The sequence below is a fragment of the Lissotriton helveticus genome, chromosome 8, assembly GCF_964261635.1.
Source record: "Lissotriton helveticus chromosome 8, aLisHel1.1, whole genome shotgun sequence".
NCBI lineage: Eukaryota > Metazoa > Chordata > Amphibia > Caudata > Salamandridae > Lissotriton > Lissotriton helveticus.
The window spans coordinates 134,461,654-134,479,710 of NC_136069.1; the positions used below are offsets into that span (position 1 = coordinate 134,461,654).

Genomic DNA, 18,057 nt, shown 5'->3' on the forward strand with positions numbered 1-18,057 from the left:
AGAATGATTTACTTTCTGGGGGTGAGACATGAACAAAATGCGGGTTTAAGAATGTTCTATATTTGTGGCGCTGTTCTAGAATGACACTAATTAAATCGGTACCTAGACCTCTCCATTTGTACTGGAGTAACTCGTTCAAGATATCATGTAACGGGCCTGGATCAGAATGTTGACCCTCATACAGAGTAATGAGGTGCTGAATCATATACATACCCACCAGTCGCTGCTCGGCTGGGGGCATTTTCAGAAACATTTGTGCCACTATTTCGTCTGGAAAAGTGGTAGAATCAGTAATCCATCGGACTGCTGATCGGACTAGTTCCTGTTCATGCATAGTACTTAACTCACTATAACCGATTCGTGATTTCAGAATGTGATCGGTAGCTTGAAATACTTGTTCTAGGGAACCTTGTTCTGGTGCTGAATGATGGAAAGTTGACTTGTGTTCTAGACGTAAATGGCGATCTGGAAATCTAGGTTTTCCTACATACGCTATTCTGGCAGTATTCTCATCGTCTTCCTCTTCAGGATCAGAGGTACTTTCTTTCTCGCTTACTTGTGCGGCTTTACGCTGTTCGTGTATCTTTATTATTTCTCTACGGATTTTCTTGTACATACTTTCCATGGCACTAATGGTATTGTGCTTTCCTTCGGCTATATTATCACTCCACTTTGTTAGAGTTTTCATTTCTTCCGGGTCTTTAGACGGGTAATCTTGTTCTCTTATTAGACAGTTAATTAAAAACTTTAATATCATACGCTGAATCTCGGCTTTCCTTTGAGACATGGCATCACTAATACTTTGTGGGTCATCCCCTGTACGGATGAAACGATATATCCTGTCTAGATCTTCTTTCATATTCGGCAGGGTGACTAGATACTCGGTCACTCTCCTTACGCGTACGGAATATAAAACCATATTAAACTCGCCTGGAACTGGGTCATAGACACATTCGCCAAGGGTTTGCCTGATCTCTGCAACAGACTTATTACTTTTAGGAGTACGCTGTGATGCTTGAACATGTAATTTGAGTGCTGATAAACGCTTGTATGGCGGCGGGGTTTGAGGAAGACCTCCTCCTGCGGCCCCTAAACTAGAATCATCAACTGATGCTTTCCGTCCTGGCAGGGTCGGTAATTGTAACGTGGGCTGGACTTGTATGGCGGGCTGACCCGGGGGGGCTGTTAAGGGCACCCCGGTGTCTGGAGGAGCAGGAATTACCTGGTTTACAGGGACTGGCGGAGTGCGAACAGGATTTGCATATTCGGGGACTGTGTCGTCCAGATAGGACGAAATAAAAATATCAGCTGCGGTCGGTTTGTGACGTAGCTTGGTCGGAACTAATGGTGGCGGGAAATTACTGGATGCCTCTGGGGTCGCTTTTGGCAAGCCCTCAGCAAGAAGAGGATACATACCCTTAATGAGGGCATTCCTCTGTCTGTCTAATTGCTCAGTTCTAACTCGTTCACCTATCTCGATTAATTCTCTTTCTTGGGCTCGTTCTTGGGATTCTCTACTTAGTTCTGACTTTCTGATTTCTTTTTCGGTTCTTTTATGAGCTTCTTTGCGCCATAACTCGATGGCATCTTTCTGTGATTGTCTGGCTTTCTTTTTCCATAATACTTCTTCTACTCGCATGATGCATTCGGCATCCCATGTACCCGATACGGGCCATCTATACTTTTCTTCTAACTGTTTGGTATATTCTACCCATAAATCTAGATACAATATGGCACTTATGCCATGTTTCTGATACATAAAGTGACCTGGACTGTCCCTGGGCGGGACGGGAACTGCTGCTTCCAGCAGACCCTTTCTAGTTTTTAACTGACGTAATTTTGAGAAGAGCGGCATGACTGGACTATAATCTGGACATAATACAATACACAATGAAAACACGAAATCACGTCGCACTCATACCACAACAGTAAAATACATGAAGAACATTATGAATAACAGTTCGAACAGAATACCACCTGAAAATACTTGAAATTTCTCGAGAACAGAACTGACTAGAACAGAAACTAGATGTACTGCTGAAACAGTACGAAACTTACCGGTCTCTTAAAGAGACACGTCAGGACCCGTATCCACCGAAGTGAACACTTCGTTTGTGGGACTGTGTACCACCAACCCACAGACCAGAGTCAATTAAATTGACCCTGTCTAGATACCACCCCAGTAACGGTACTCACCGGGCAGCAAGAACGGAAGGCCTCGGACTGGACTGGACTGCTACGACGATGACGACGAACTTCGGACTTCGGACTTCAGTTACGGGTGGACCTCCGGATACCTCGGACCTTGGACTCTTGGCTTGGGCTCTGGTCGGGACTCGCCGCGTTCCTCCACCGTCTCGTCTGGATGCTGGACCGCCTCCTCCGTCTCCTCCGTGGGCCTGAGGGATACTTGAGCAGAAATATCTGCCACTGCGCAGAAGAGTTCCGTCACGACTGCAGAGGGTCAGGGGGTCGGCGTGGCTTCACCGACGCGTGGGGAAAGGGCAAGTCCCTATTCGGGCGCCATTATGTGGTAAATAAATAAATAATACCCTATTTTTGACTAGACATATATCATAACAGATAGCTCAATAAATAAGAGTCAAGATTCGAGGTAGTAGGAGTTTTTGCAGGTTTAATACAGCATAAGGACAGGAACAGGACAACCTGCATAGGAATAGGATGACAGGGCCCAGCAGCTGCTGGGGCTGGGTCTGGGATGAGCGCGCTAACTTTTAATAACAATACACGAGCATATATACATAGCGCGAACACATAGCATTACATTGCAGTAGGCGTAGCAGTGGGTGGAGCAGAAGGCGTGACGCGTAGCAGTCGCGAAAGATAAGAGTAAAAAGAGGTGTAACTGGGCGTATGCATAGACATGTGGTGCAGACGTAACAGAATATGTCATGAATGGGCGGAAACATAGGAGGGGGCTACCTAAGGAGCCGGGACCTCTAACCTGGTGGTGCGCGCAAACTGGTAATGACGTGTTACGAGGAGAAGCTGGGGGCTATGAACTCTGTGCTAGGAGCAGAGACTAAAGTCTGGAGGGTCGGAGCGACATGTACCTAAACCCTATCTAGTATCTGATGTTTAGGGAACATGTTGATATAAACTAGAAGTCATGAGGGGAAAAGCTAACTGACTCTAAGACTAGAGCATGCATTTATTCTACATGTAGTGCGTGATGAAGAATATTAAATGACCATTAAATACAGTATTTCTCTTAACATGGAGCCGAATAGGCTAGACAATGACGGAAACTATTGATGCAGTTCAGTAGCTTAGGAATGCAGAGAAGGAGGACTAAACTGATAACTGGAATCATAACATAGTCTTGGCAGACTCAGAGGCAGAGCCAAGCTGCACCGGGCACTGCGAGGCAGGAAGTAAGTGAAAGGTCGAGGATACAGGTGGGGGCTGGATCGCTCCTCAGCGAGGCTTCAGGAGACAGGAGCTGAATCTAGTGTCCAGGCCCTTTTGAGGCCTAGAAACGGGGACTTTATAATGAAATAACGTGCACACTGAGAAACGTGGCAACGTAGCTTTACATAGGCCTGGTATTCGTAGTATTCACGAGGACTGGAAACTGGCATACTAGAGGAGGACACAACTATAATTGCGTCTTGAATCGGACATGGGGAATAACATATGCATATTGGTCATGCACACATAACATATGATGGATGACACGTAGTGACACAGAACATGACAAAATTTACTTTTCCACAAAGGAATGGGGAAAATCTTGAACATTTGCCGGATTGTTGCCAGAAATTGCCATTGTGATCACCCAAACCACACACTCCTTGTGGTTGTTTTTCTGCGTCGCCGACACACTCTGTTTCCAAGACGTGTACCCTTTAAGATGCCTCGACCCTATCAATTCTCTTGTATTCTCCAACATACACCCTCCACTTCACAATGGGTGATAGCCACAAGCTACTTTAGCAAATGTTGGTCTTTCTGATTGCGCAATCAATTTCAAAGCAGAACAATAGTAAAATTCCTTCCAATTACAGTTCTTAAGGAAGTGCATTCATTCAGAAAGCTGAGAAGACCCAATAATTTCAAATTAAATTGAAGTGTATTTTTACTCCCTGGCTAGTTGCCTGAAGGGGAGGGAAGGGACATGAACATTATATGGCTCACTGTGATGCAAAAAGGAGCTTTGGGCAGTGGTTGTTGCTATCCTAACAAAACAACAGAATAATTGAATCAAATAGTTCTCCCTTCTGGTGATGAGATAGATCAAATCTGCCACCCTTAATATTGCCCATACTATCTTAATGAAAGGTTCGTGTTTGAAGTCTGGTTGGGTTGGTGTTTGAAGTCTGGTTGAGTTGGTGTTTGGAGTCTGGTTGGGTTGGTGTTTGGAGTCTGGTTGGGTTGGTGTTTGGAGTCTGGTTGAGTGATGTTAAGGCTCTGATCGGGTTTGATGTTTGAAGTTTGGTTGGGTTGATGTTTGGGCTCTGGTTGGGTTGATGTTTGAAGTCTGGCTGGTGTGATGGTTGGAAACAGGTGGGTATTATGTTTGACGTCTAGTTGGATTCATGTTTGAAGTCTGGTTGAGTTGGTGTATGAAGCCTGGTTGGGTTGGAGTTTGGAGTCTGGTTGAGTTGATGGTAAGGCTCTGATGGGGTTGAAGTTTGAAGTTTGGTTGGGTTGATGTTTGGGCTCTGGTCTGGTTGGTGTCAGAGACGTTTAAAGGCATGGGCAAAGTGTTCTCTGGCCCAGGGCCCCAGCCTTTCAGGGGGGGCCTGATAGAGCCAGCTCTGTTCTGCTGGGTCTTGCCCTGATGACATTGAATGATTCTTAAACACATTGTTTTAAATACCACTTTCCTTTATTTAAGTGATATGTGTGTCTATTACATATACATCCATAAAATAGTTTCTTTTAGATCAAATCAGTACCTCACATATGAGAAACGGGAGAGTGTCACAGAGATTATTTGAAATAATATTAGCGAGCAGCTGCTGTGTTAGAATACTGAAAACACACATCACAATCCCTGAATATTACATGAAAACACATTTAGAATTTGGACGAGTGTGTCTGTGCACTGTCAGTGACTTGGCACAAGGGGGCATGAAAGAGCTGAAATATGATCACACATTCAAAACTGTTCCTTACAGGCCCCCCCAAAATATGCTTGCCCAAGGCCTACAAAATTCTTTAGATGTCCCTGGTTGATGTTTGAAGTCTGGCTGGTGTGATGATTGGAATGAGGTGGGTTAATGTTTGGACTCTGGTTGTGTTGATGTTTTGAGTTTGATCTATGGTTGGAGTCATATGATGGGCCAAGGGTCAGCCTGATGACAGAAAGTGCCCAAATGGTAAGTTGAGTGATGGACTCTGATGACCCAATGAAAACTTGCCAGAGGACTTGAGGGACAGTAGGAACCCGAGGACAAAAGTTCAGTAGATCCCAAATAGACTGCAGACGTCATATTCAGAGGCTAAGGTGCCACAGAAGGCAGACACCTCCTTTTCATTTGTACCTAAGAAACACATCTGCTCGCAACCATGACAGTCGGTGGTTAGCACCTGGCCCACTAAGTGACGTGATAAACATGATAAAACATCCTTGAATGGTATTCTCTGAAACATTGTGTTTACCACCCCTGCACCCTCATTTCCAAGTGAAGAAGGGGGGGGAGAGGGTAGAGCATCTCTCTTTCCCAGATAAGTTCTCAGTCTATCCGCAATAGTCCTTTAAACCCTAACAGATTACAAAGAGAGTTATTTGCCATAGAGGAGTTACCTATAAAAGAAATGGATATTTCTCTGGGGAGAGACTTTGTTACCGACATGTTGATTTTACATTTGTTGTGGTGCTATCATTGTAGTAATTGCACTTGTATTGTTAACAGAGTGGTATTATGGTGGTGTTAAATCTGTATTTTTCGTAGCCTTGTGTTTCTGATTATAACTATGCTTTTGTTCCATGTATTTGCTAGGATTGCTTTGAATTGTGATTTTAAACGATGCTGGTGTCTTTCAGTAATGCACTATGAAATTACATTTCTGAGTACCATGTTATGATCCGGGCGTGCTATTTAAATTAAACAAGTACTCCTTTGGGCACTCAATTTTTTGAGCCATGATTGTGCAGCCGGTGAATTAGAAACCGTGCTTGAATAGAAGACCTCTCACTCACCTGCCCTTTAAACAAAAGAGCACTGTAGAACAGCGTTGTGTGTCGACCTAAGTGAATTTGGAAGGCGAGCTTTAGTTTCTAATTCAAAAACGAACCTCTCCTTGTCACAAAGCTGGAGTTTTGCGCTCCTTCAGACGAGACAAAAAGCAGCTGTGACAAGAAGAGAAAAAATACAGCTTGTGAGGAACGTGGTTTGAAAATCAGGAGGGCAAAGAAGAGACTGCAAGATGCTCAGAGCTGGAAATGTGTCCCCTCGAACAGTTGCACTGAATGACATCAACGTTTTGTATGTCAAGCTAAGAGAAAATGCGAGTCAACCAAAAGACAGGGTTGTGAGAAAGAAAAGGACGAGGTGGTACAGCAGAGGGTAAGCAGGTAGGCATAGCTTGGACGCTGGGATAAGTGGCGACTGCGGCATCTTTGCGTGGTAGGACAGGGCAGCCATTGCCTCAAGGCAGGGGGCAGTTTTGTGACTCTTCTGGTGCCAGGGGCCCAGCGGTGCCCAGAGGTTCCCTCATGGCTGGTGGTAGACACAGAGTATGATTAGCGATGAATCCCCACACTTAGTGCTGGGAGGAGACGTGCGCAGTGTGGAAGCGCCTGTAATCCTGGAAATAGCTCGTGGCGCGAGTGTCTCTTGGGGACAAGGTGACACATCCAGAGGTTACATCTTCATTTATCTTGAGAACAAGTTCACATTTTGCATCAGCCCTGAAAGAAAGGCAGAGAGCCAAGAACACAGAGACCTGGATAAACATTCAGAGTAAAGAATCTTAGGTGGTAAATTTAATTAAATTGGTCGCGGTGAGCCTCCTTCTTCTGCACAGGGAACAGCTCATTTCATCTATTTTCTCCTTTTCTTACCTATGTCAGAAATATATTTTTAACTTCTTCCTTCAAGGGTTGCAGGAAGCAGCTGGTTATACTGCTCAAGGTTTAGGTGTTGAAACACTTTCCATCTGATGGCCTGTGAAGATAAAACAAGCATTTGCAGGGTCTCTTTGGCAGTCTTTAAGGTGCTAATGCATGCACAGCAAGCCTGGGGAATAAAAACACCTAGGTCGCATGCATAAGTGGCACAGGAAGAAGCAGACTATGAAGACACATGGCTTAAATAATGCACATTTGTGCAGGCCGGTGTTTGCATATGTCACTAAGATCAAGGCTATTGGCTTTGCCAATAGGCAACTAAAATTAAGAACCACTATGTTTTGCACACCAACAAAAACGTTAAAAGATGCAATGCCCTCCACCATGATTTCACTCAACATACAAAAAAGCCACCCATGTTCATCGTTCTGTCACACGCCATTGAAAACACACCAATCACTCTTCCTTGTAGAAGAGCACTTCATTGTGTAGGGTCTGTTCTTCTACTTTCACCTACATGAATTATTCCTGGAACATTCTCTATATGTCAACTCAAGAATCTACCGTCTTGTCGATCACATTACAATTTGTGATGATTTGAACGTACTGGGGATGATTTCCAGACTGGCGGTAGTCGGAGCCATTCTGTGCCACATTGATATAGAGAGATCTAAAGAAGATGTAGACTCCTATGGATTGGGGCCGTCATGTAGTCTATATGGAGTTATGAGACAAACTACTCCTTCCACATTAAATTAACATTTATCAGATAGGTATTGAGGGCCTCATTTATGAGGTTTTGCCATAGGATAGCACCGTAGGTCTTCCTGCTCCGCTGCCCTCCGGCAAAAGAAATGGGCAGGAATACGCATATTTATCAGATACGCAGCATTTCTGTCCTTTTCCCCTGCACTGGCACACAGTGGGCTGCCATGCGCCAACGCAGGTGCCTTGGCACCATGTTGCAAGGGTGCCTGCGTTGCAGGGATGATTATTTCTGTGCAGGAACTGAAACCTTCCTGTACTAAAACAATCATAAGAGGTTCTTTCCTTTTTTTATGAGTGCTGCATTCTACATGAGGGCTGCATTCTGCAGCACACACAGAAAAAGGAAAAACGAGGAGAATCAAAGATATTTCTCCTCATTGTGCCTCCCTTATGCCACCACCCCTGGGGAGGCGTAGATTTTTGGCGCTGCCTCAGAGGTATGATTTCTCATAAATCCGGGCAATATCAAAAAGCCATGGATGTTGTTAGGAACTCACCCAGCAATATACATTGCACGCCCCTTTAATGCAGAAAACTTTGTTAACACCTCCGCTGCGACGGCTATTCCGCCGCAGCGCTAAGGGGGCGGGGGGGGCCGAGCGGCGCTCACACGCTGGTGACGGAACCGCTCCGTCACCAGCCTCGGGTGAGCTGTGCTGATGACGGAGCAGTTCCGTCATGGCCCCGCCCGCTCAATAGAACGTGCCGTGCAGGCGCAAAATCAGCACCGCGCAGGCGCGTCGGGGGGGCCATGACAGCGCCACTGCGGCTGATGACGGAGCGGTTCCGTCAATTGATGGTCCACCCAAATCAAGCTTTACAAGGAGAGAAACTATGAAGAAGCTTTGGACGACATGGATGTGAGATTATAGTTCTGCTTGGGAAGAAAGGCAAAGTTTAAAGGTCTGCAAGTTGTGAAATAGCATAGTGCATGTACTTACCAAAATATTGCCTCTAGAAACACATTTTCCAAAAAAAAAAACGTTTTGTGGGGCTATTGACTTACTGAAAGTAGGTTTTGCTTGGGGTTTTTCTCCCATCAAATCCTACTTTGAATACGTATTTTCACAAATTTCACTTTAAACTTCGGGAAGATCACAAATGTACAGAGTAAAAAAAAAAAGTAAGCATAGACGACAATTTCAATGACCCTTACTGGAGACATGTTTAACCCCTTCCCTGCTTATGATGGAAACACACCATCGTGAGCCACGGACGGCGTGTGCTCATGACGGCGTGGTTCCGTCATGCTGCGGCTGCTCCGTCCACACAGCACTGATTCCCCGCCTGTGTGGGCGAATTAGTGAGTGGGAAGAGTTGTGACGGAACCACACCGCCAGCACAGCTGACTCATGACGATGTGGTTCCGTCACGAACATGGCGGCACTGTGCTCACCCCCCACCCCGCCAGCGCCGCGGCAGAATTAGCGCCACGGCCAAGGGGTTAATCTGTTCTGAAATTGTGTAATGTGACGAGAATGGCAAAGAAAACTCTGCCTAAATACAATTGGACCACTTAGCATCTTCTCCAGAGACTGTGTGGGTGAGTCACTGGCAGTGGTTACTAATCTAGAGCCTACAGCAAACACCAAATTCTATGGGTAGAGCAGTAACTCGGTAGTTCAAACATTGTTTACATAGGAATTACTTACCTGGGAACTGAGGGCCTGATTCTCAAAAAAACGTACACTTTTGAGTAAGTTTTTTATCAGTTGTAACTTCTGTTTATTGTTGGTCGGTGCTCACAACCAACTCAGCTGCCATATGTATGTACCCCATGCCTAGATACATTTTTGGGAAGCAAGACATTTCAGAGAACGATGGCGGCGTTGGCTTTCACCGACCTTCAGTTGTTTTGATAGAATAAATCTGTACATGCTGGTTCCATTCTGACCTCTAAGATTTCTGACTTCCTCCAAATACTCTCTTCCAGGAAATAAAGTGAGAATTGTGGGATCTGGTGAGCGCCACACAATGATGCCATTACTATGGAGGGCGATTGGGTCCTTTGTCAACTGTGCCACCTCCCTGTCATGTACACAGAAATTGTTGCTCATTCTCTTCTTTGTGTTGGTAAATATGAATATTGGCCTATCAATGCAGAATCACAGCACCAGAAGTGAGCTGAAAGAACGGATTGTAGACAAGTAAGGCTTGTCCAATCTACAGGTCTTAATGAAGCATTACACTATGCTTATCGTGTGGTCCCTCTCAGTCTCAGGCATCTCTCATGCAATTCCCAACATGTTCTTCATTTAAAACTCTGTTGTGCCACCCTAAAATATGCCCTGTTGACGGAAAACACTCCCTGGCATATTTATGGATGGTGATCCAGTGCAGCTCAGCAAGTCACCTTCCACCGCTGCTTCACAGGGAAAGGGCAGGAATGTGCCGTATTTAGGGCAAACGATGCAGTCCAGACCTTTCTCCCTGTGCTGGCGCAAAATGGGCCACCTAGAGCCAACATAGTCACCCTTGCACCTTGGTGGAAGGGGGCCTGCATTGAATGCAGGATTGTTTTTGTGCAAAAGGAAAACCTTTCTGCACAAAACCTATCCTGAGAGGCTTTTTCCTCTTTCTATGTGTGCTGCCGAATGGCACACACATAGAAAGAGTAAAAAATAAGGACAAATAAAGATATTTCTTCTCGTTGCACCTCTCCTGGGAAACCGTAAGATTTCAGCACATTCCCAGGTTTACATGCCTAGTACCAACACTTTCACAATTTACCTTGATGCTGATTTTTTTTTCACACGCTGCTGGCTCCCAAATCTCTACCTAAAGCTGCCAGGTTCTTGCCTCAACACCACAGGTTAACCCAAGGTTACTGGCTTGGAAGACAGAGTCAGAGTCAGTGGCCACAATTATAAAGCATATTCTTTCTGAATAGTACCTTGAGATTAACCACTTGCGGGCTGCCGTTGGCCGTTGGACGTCGCAAGCACTACCTCGCTGGTGCCGCAAACAACAACGGCCGACGCGGCCCCGCCTGTTTTGCGGAAGTGCCACACTGCCGCAATATCGTGGCCGCGGCTAAGGGGTTAAGAAACAGCAGAACAATGTCCTGGATGTGTATTCTTGGCTCACAGACGAGTACCGTACCAGTACCCAGAGTCACGCAACCAAATTGAGAACCTTGACTAGCGACAGTGCATGGCACGTATCATCTTGTTTGGGAATCATGGTGAGAATTCCATGAAAAGGCAGTGAGGAATATAAGTCCTTATTTAGTTCGTCAGTTTTTTGGCATGTAAAGAGAGGCTATCTTTCATAGACTGCTCCTGGGGCTCCAGGTCATGTGACAGCAGCTCCTCCAATGGTAGGAGAGCATCTGTTATCAGAAGATGCAGGGAGGATGGTGGTTGGATAAACAGATGTGAGACCAACATGGCTACATTGGTCGCCTGAGTGTCAGGCATTTATCCTTGTATTGGGGTTCTGCAAGGATCAAGTGGCAATACTTGTCAACATGTATTTAGTGGCTCTGCAGGCCAGAGTTATTTTTTAATAGATTTGTACAAAGGTTAGAATGCTCAGCTTCTGCTTCTGGTTAGCGAGTTACTCACAAGCCAGAAGTTAAACCATCTCGCGGGGTCCTAAGCTCGACCACTTGAGTAATGTCATCAGAGGGAGGGGTAGGTAGGTTGTTTCAGCTACTCAAAGCCCCACAATGACCCCCATAAAGTCGTGGATCCCGAGAGCAGAGATGGATGGTCTGGTCAGAAGTCTACCTTCCACTGGGACCAAGGATGGACCCCCGAAAGTCGAGTGTTTGGAGGTTACCAGAGCAATGAACCCCGTCACCAAAAAGAGCAGGCTGCGCTGGCGAATTGTTTGCCAACAAATGTAATTTTATGTTTGTGAAATGATGTCAGGATGAAACGTTTAGCCCTATACCTCACTAATATTAATTCAGACTGTATTTCTTGTATGTAATTTCGCTAAAGGTTCTGTAATTTTGTACACGTTTGTTGATTCATATGGATTCTTAATGTAATAGAAAGTAGGACTCAAACTGTTTGCTCGGTGCTGTTGCTCCTTACCACCTTGAGTTTACCTATTGATTTTGGTCACAAAGAGTAGAGTTGGAAGGAACACTTTGAAACTTCATAGTTGTTATTAAATGAAGCATTGTTTTGAGATTTCTGCTCAGTGCTTGTTGCTCTGTTTTCTTTGGTGTCAGGAGCATGGACCATGAAAGTCTTTCTTTTATTTCTCTCACAGTTCCCCCAACCATCACGGAGTCCAAGAGTTACGAGGGCTTCATGGGGAAGCCCGCCTTCCTGCGCTGCGAGGCTTCAGCGGTGCCCACGCCTGAGTTTGCCTGGTACAGAGACGACACCAGGTAACTGTTTATAACAACACGCCCTTGATTGGTGGTAATGTATTCTTGCCCTAGACCCTGGAGGCAGTGGCCAAAAGGGACTCAAGCCATCCTCTGCTTAGGGACCCATCACGCCAACTTCAAAAGACTTTTAAACATAAACCTGGGAATAGTCCTTCATGTACCATACTAATGTTGGTAATCTAGTGTAGTACAAAAGTCTCTTAGGTATTAGTTCTAGTCTTTATGGAATGCCATTACATTTCCTGCACTACAACAGAAAGCTATTATGTTTCTGTTCCATGTTTGCTCTCAAGTAAGGGTTCTATTCCACTGCAGTTGCTTGTAGCCTCCGTGGTGAAGAATCCACTCTTGTCTCTTCCTGTGTACTTCAATAAAGGACTTCTCAATCTGCCTGCTGTTTCCTGCAACATATTTACTACATCTTGGCGACGAGGATGGGATTAGCTGCCACCATACTCACTCAGTGTCAGGTGCCCACAATTCTTTTCATTGTAAGGCCTGAAAGACCAGGCACTTACGTATATATTCTTAATAGCCTGGAAAATATAGTCACTACCACAGTACATTGTCACCATGCCTGCAGAGAATACCCGTTTCTGCATAGGCTAATTACTCCTTAGCAATACACATACTCACTGTCACTTAAAGTGCCAATTCTTACAGAATGCATACACTCATATACAGTGTGCCATCTCCTAAAGAATCCTCCCTTAAACTATATGTGCCCTGTGGCACGTATACAATCTAGTCACTCTTACAAAGTGAATGTAGTCTTACTAAACACGCCCACTCAGACTCAACATATTGATTATTTCTGAATTAACTAACTTTACACGCTCTGACCACTTTTGAAGAAAGTAGAAATGTCTAAATAATTTGCTGCTTACTCATACGGAGTTTACAAACGTGTCCCTGCTTCCACTTGTAAATCAAATCCATTCTTACTAAAACTTATCAATGTTCACAGATTGTTGACTATTTCAGGAAATATGAATTCTCACAGATTGTGTTTTCTCCCAAAGAAACGCCCACTCTAACAGAACACTCCCGTCGTCACAAACTGACTCTTCCTGTACATGCCGCAGACAGAATGTTTCCATTTTACAGAATGTGCCCACCGTCACTAAATGTACTCACGCTTCCAGAACAGACCCCTCTTACTCAACGGACCCAGACTCGCAGAAATAGCCCACTCTCAGGTAACATGATGCAGAACATGACCCCGCTACAGAATGCACCCAATGACACACAATTTGCCCATTTCCACAAAACATGCCCATCATCACAAAATGTCTTTATTCTCCAAAAACATGCCCTGTCCTCTAGAATGCACCCATTCTCACTGAATGCACCCACTCTTATAGAGCAGCCCCATCATAGCTACTTGAACCCACTTTTTCTGCACATGCCTCTATTATAGATTGTGCCCACTCTCACTCAATTTGCCCATTCTCACAGAAAACACCAAATTATCAAAAAATGTACCCACTATTTGTCCCTAAATGTGCTCACAATTCCCTTTTCTTACACAACTCAACCACTTTCACAGAATCTACCCCTTCTCACAAAACATGCCCATCATTGCCTTACTGTCACTATTCTAGAACAGTCACTCACCTACAGAAAGTTCCAACTCTACAGAATGTGTCAACTGTCACGTAACACTCCTGATCACTAAATGGACTTACTCTTCCAGAACATGCCCTCTCCTATAGAACACACATGTTCTCACAGAATGCACCCACTCTCACATATTGTACCCATTGCCACTAAGGGCCATATGTATCAAGCAAATTCGCATTCGCAAAAGGCCGAAATTCTCAGAATTTCGGCCTTTGCCAATGCGAATTTGCTAAATGGAATGTTTTAAGAACAATTTGGTGCAAAATAAGGAATCGCAAATTTTGCGATTCCTTAAATGTAATGTATGTAGCAAAAAAAAATAGCAAAATGCCCTTAAGGAACCGCAAATTACCACCAATTTGCGAATTCCTTGAAAAATGCAAATTTTTGCATTTTTCAAAGTGCCATGTGACGCACATACATGCCCTTTTGGGCATGTATGTGCGCCACATGTGCACCCATGCATATTTCAGGGGTGCAACAGGGTGTCCTCGGGACACCCCTGCACCCTTGAAATTATTCTCAATTTGCGATTAGCAAATTGCGAATCGCAAATTGAGAATAACTTCCCATTCATTCCTGTGGGCCTCCTGGCCCATAGAAATGAATGGGAAAGTATTCCTTAATTGCGATTCGCAATTTGCTAATCGCAATTAAGGAATTGCAAAAAAAATGAGATTTTGTACATACATACCCATTTGCGATTCTCAAATAGCGATTTCTTAAAAATCGCTATTTGAGAATCACAAATGGGTATCTTGATACATATGGTCCTAAGTGCCTTATTTATGAGTCCTTGTGGTCGCCCTTGCATCACTTTTTTGTGATGCGCCATGTTGTGCCCTATTTACAAAGTGACTCTAATACAGAATGCGCCCATTCTCACTAAATACATCCACTCTCACAGAGCATGTTCATCTTGACTGCATGTACTCACTCATCCACATTATGTCCTCGCATTTTCACGGAATCTACTCACTCTCACAAAATGTACCCACTCCTTTAGAACAAGTCCATCATCCCTGAATGATAGGTGTGCCTTCCTTACAGACAGGTGGGCAACTAGAGCAAAATTTCGCGGGGGGGCTGAAAAATATTTCGGGGGGGGGGCTAATTCTTCCAACCATAGACAGAGTGGCTGTAAGAAGGGTTGAAAACAAAACAAAAGCCTAATTTAACACAACAAAAGCCTAATTTACAAGTAAATGGTCTTTTAAAGACCTGTTAAGTACTCGGGTGCGGCTGCAATTAGATGGTCGCCAGCCCGCAAAGCTGTGTCAGCCCGGCTGACGCACACGACGGGGAAGGCTGGAGCCCCGTGAGCCCAATGGGCGTTGCGCGCCTGATAGCTGTAGAGGAGATGGGTTTTGGGACTTCCCCTTCGACCGTCACCTACCCAGCCGGACTTTGGGCAGACTTTCCTTAGTCTTTCTGCCGTATCTCAGTCCCACCCCTTTACCCTTACCCCCTTCCCCTCTACTCTTCACTTATCTCATTTTCTATGCTCTTCTAATTGTTTGTCTAGCAACTGATGTAAATTGGAACTGATGTAATTGTGTAATTTTGTGGAACCTCATGTAAAGCGCTCTAATACCTCCGGGTCTAGCCAGCGCTATAAAAAACTCTTAAAATAAACACATCCTTCCTCACATACCAGGGCTACTCATGCACAATATTCACTTTAACACCAAGTGTAGCTGCTCCTATGAAACGTGTCCATGCTGCACAGTGCACCTAGACTCACAAAATCCATTCTCTCTAACAGAACATGTTCACTCACACTGAATGTGTTCACACCTGGGTTACTAGCCCACAGAAGGAGGACATACCACTCAAACCCGCTACCTCCTAATGTATTTGCTTGAAAAATGTGTCCGAATTTTGGATGTTTCTTCATATTTTGAAGGTTTACTGGAGTCCTTGTTAGGGGCACATTAAGCATAGCCACTGGGCAGTGCCTGCTTGAGTGATCAGCTGTTACAACAGTGAGAGGTTGGAGGGTGATAGTGCATGTCTGTGCACATTGGACCCCACAAATATGGGCTCAGACATGATACATTATGTTTTTACTTAGCTGACCTTCAGAAGAACTGAATAATGGGGAGATTGTAGAGGCCTAATGCGAGATAACAGAGTAATTCGTTTTACTTTTAAGCACAAAATTGTCATTCAAAAATTATACTTAAAGCATATTTGTATAATTTTACAAAAGTAGACTTCAATACACAAATCTAATTAAAAAAAGGCAGAGTCCCTTTGTTTTTTTAATATATATTTTTATTTTGTACGGGTCTTGCTTCCCTCAATATGGTGGATCAGTCTATTGGTTACATAATTCTGTGCAAGTAAAAGTATTGTTTGAAAAATGGTGAAGATGCTCTCGGTCAACCAAAGGGAAGAGCGTTCAGTTTACATTTTCATCCAATCAAGGTGCTGCATCCCATTGTGCACTCCTTTGTATACAAACTAGCTCAGTTTCAGTTCCCAAGGTGTGCACGGGGCTAGACTGACTTGTTTCTGCACAGCACTGTATTCATGCCTTCGAAAAACTCATAATTGTGCTCTGCGTTGTGCTCAAGACACCGCTCTCTGAAATGATCTTTTCAGCAACTGAACGCTGACCATTACTAATGGTGCAGCACAATAGAATGGTGGTCGCGGTAGCTAGCAACTCTTTTAGAAAAAACAAAGAAAATGCAATCACCACTCTGAGATGCTTAACTCAAATTTAATTCCAAAATCAAAAGCATCTAATGGAATTTAAAGTCAATACATTTGTTAATGGCAACACAGTTGCTCCAATATATAACAGTGCGGTAGATATTTACAGTGCTCTTGGTATAGAGGGAGAAAAAGAAAAGGTTGGGTAGATGGTGGTGAGCGTGTGAGTGAAGGACAGGTAAAACGTATTGTGACATATATACATCATTTGTACATAGTATAGGACCTATCCGCCCTAACACAGGTCAAGTGTTCCATGACTGTATATATAACTCTAATGAACATATTTTTTTAAAAGGTCAGTCCTTAGAGCTTGTAATGGGGTTGTATGTTGTCAACGTTTCGATCCCTAGGATAGAGGGTAAATTCAGTCGTCACGGTGGGATCTTCATCAGGTCAAGGCTGAGAAGAGCACTCAGGGCAACAGCAGGGTTGCTTCGCTGTGCAATCAAAAGGGCTAGGGCTCATACGTAGTTCTACATCAAAAATTACTTCTGCCGAGGTAGATAAATCTCTCGCAGAGGGGAACAGATCCAAACCTTTTCTCGTTCACGGCCGTTTGGCTATAGAGCGTTTGCACTGCCAATCATCCCACAGCTGTCACTCATATTTTGAGGGTGCAATGAGGTCAAGTACACAGGAGGATGTACTGAATGAGCCACGTTTCTGCCCCTACATAATCCTGCTGCAGTCACTCTTATAGTGAGGGTGTAGTGAGGTAAGGGGTACAGTAGGATGTTGTGGCCTGGTACTGCATTGCTCAGTCGGTGCAGTCAAAAGTTGATCTCCATTGTCGACACACTCCCCCATGTGAATGAACCACGTTTGCAGTGGTACAACTGTGACGTCAGAAAGACTGCAAAAAGGTAAGACTGTCCTTGCAGAGCACGCACCTTTGCAACATCTCCAAAAACTGCCAACACTTTGTGGCAGTGGCTGGTTGGTGTGTCTGTCCAACTCTAGAGCAACTTGTCCCAAAATCAGAATATTCTTAGATCTTGCCAAACAACGTCAGGATACTGTGGTGCCAAAAGCCTCTGCCCTCCTGCACCATTGCTTCAGGAGGCAAGCGTTGCACTTCGAGCCCATAACCAGCAATGCATAATTGTTATTTGTGAACTTCACGTTAAATGTGCACATTTCCAACAAGTAAAATAAACAATTTGTACATCTGAATAACTTCCCTACCGCTGTTGCTTTTGTTGCGCGTGGCGCTTGTTTTCTGGCGCGCTCCAATGGCACGGGTACCCTGTGAGGTTCGTTTTGACTAGCGCTTTGTAGAGTTGCCACTGGGCATTTCCACCCACTGCTTCCAGTGAGAGAAGGGGGTACTTTAACAAAGCGTTCCTGCTCCCGCCCCCATGAAGCTTCCAGCTGGTGAGGCATTCTGCCGAGGAGGGATTTTCCCAGTGGGAGGGGAATTAATAAAACACAAATGAATGTTACTGTAAGTCATCGCCATTTACTGGGGACAGAAAGTGCAATTTTTTATTTTTTGTCAACTTGTCAGGTGATAATTACCTGCTGCCGGCAATCGAGGATCGGAGTGTTGCCAACA

The 18,057-nt window shown here is 44.5% G+C and overlaps 1 protein-coding gene across 2 annotated transcripts in view; it reads left to right on the forward strand.

The window, feature by feature from the left end:
* The window catches only part of LSAMP (limbic system associated membrane protein), a 981,500-nt gene that overhangs the window by 829,284 nt on the left and 134,159 nt on the right, over positions 1-18,057 (forward strand). For both annotated transcript variants that reach the window (XM_078656723.1, XM_078656724.1), the window contains exon 5: positions 12,032-12,152. In XM_078656723.1, coding sequence (XP_078512849.1) covers positions 12,032-12,152 — 121 coding nt within the window. The remainder of the gene's footprint in view (positions 1-12,031; positions 12,153-18,057) is intronic.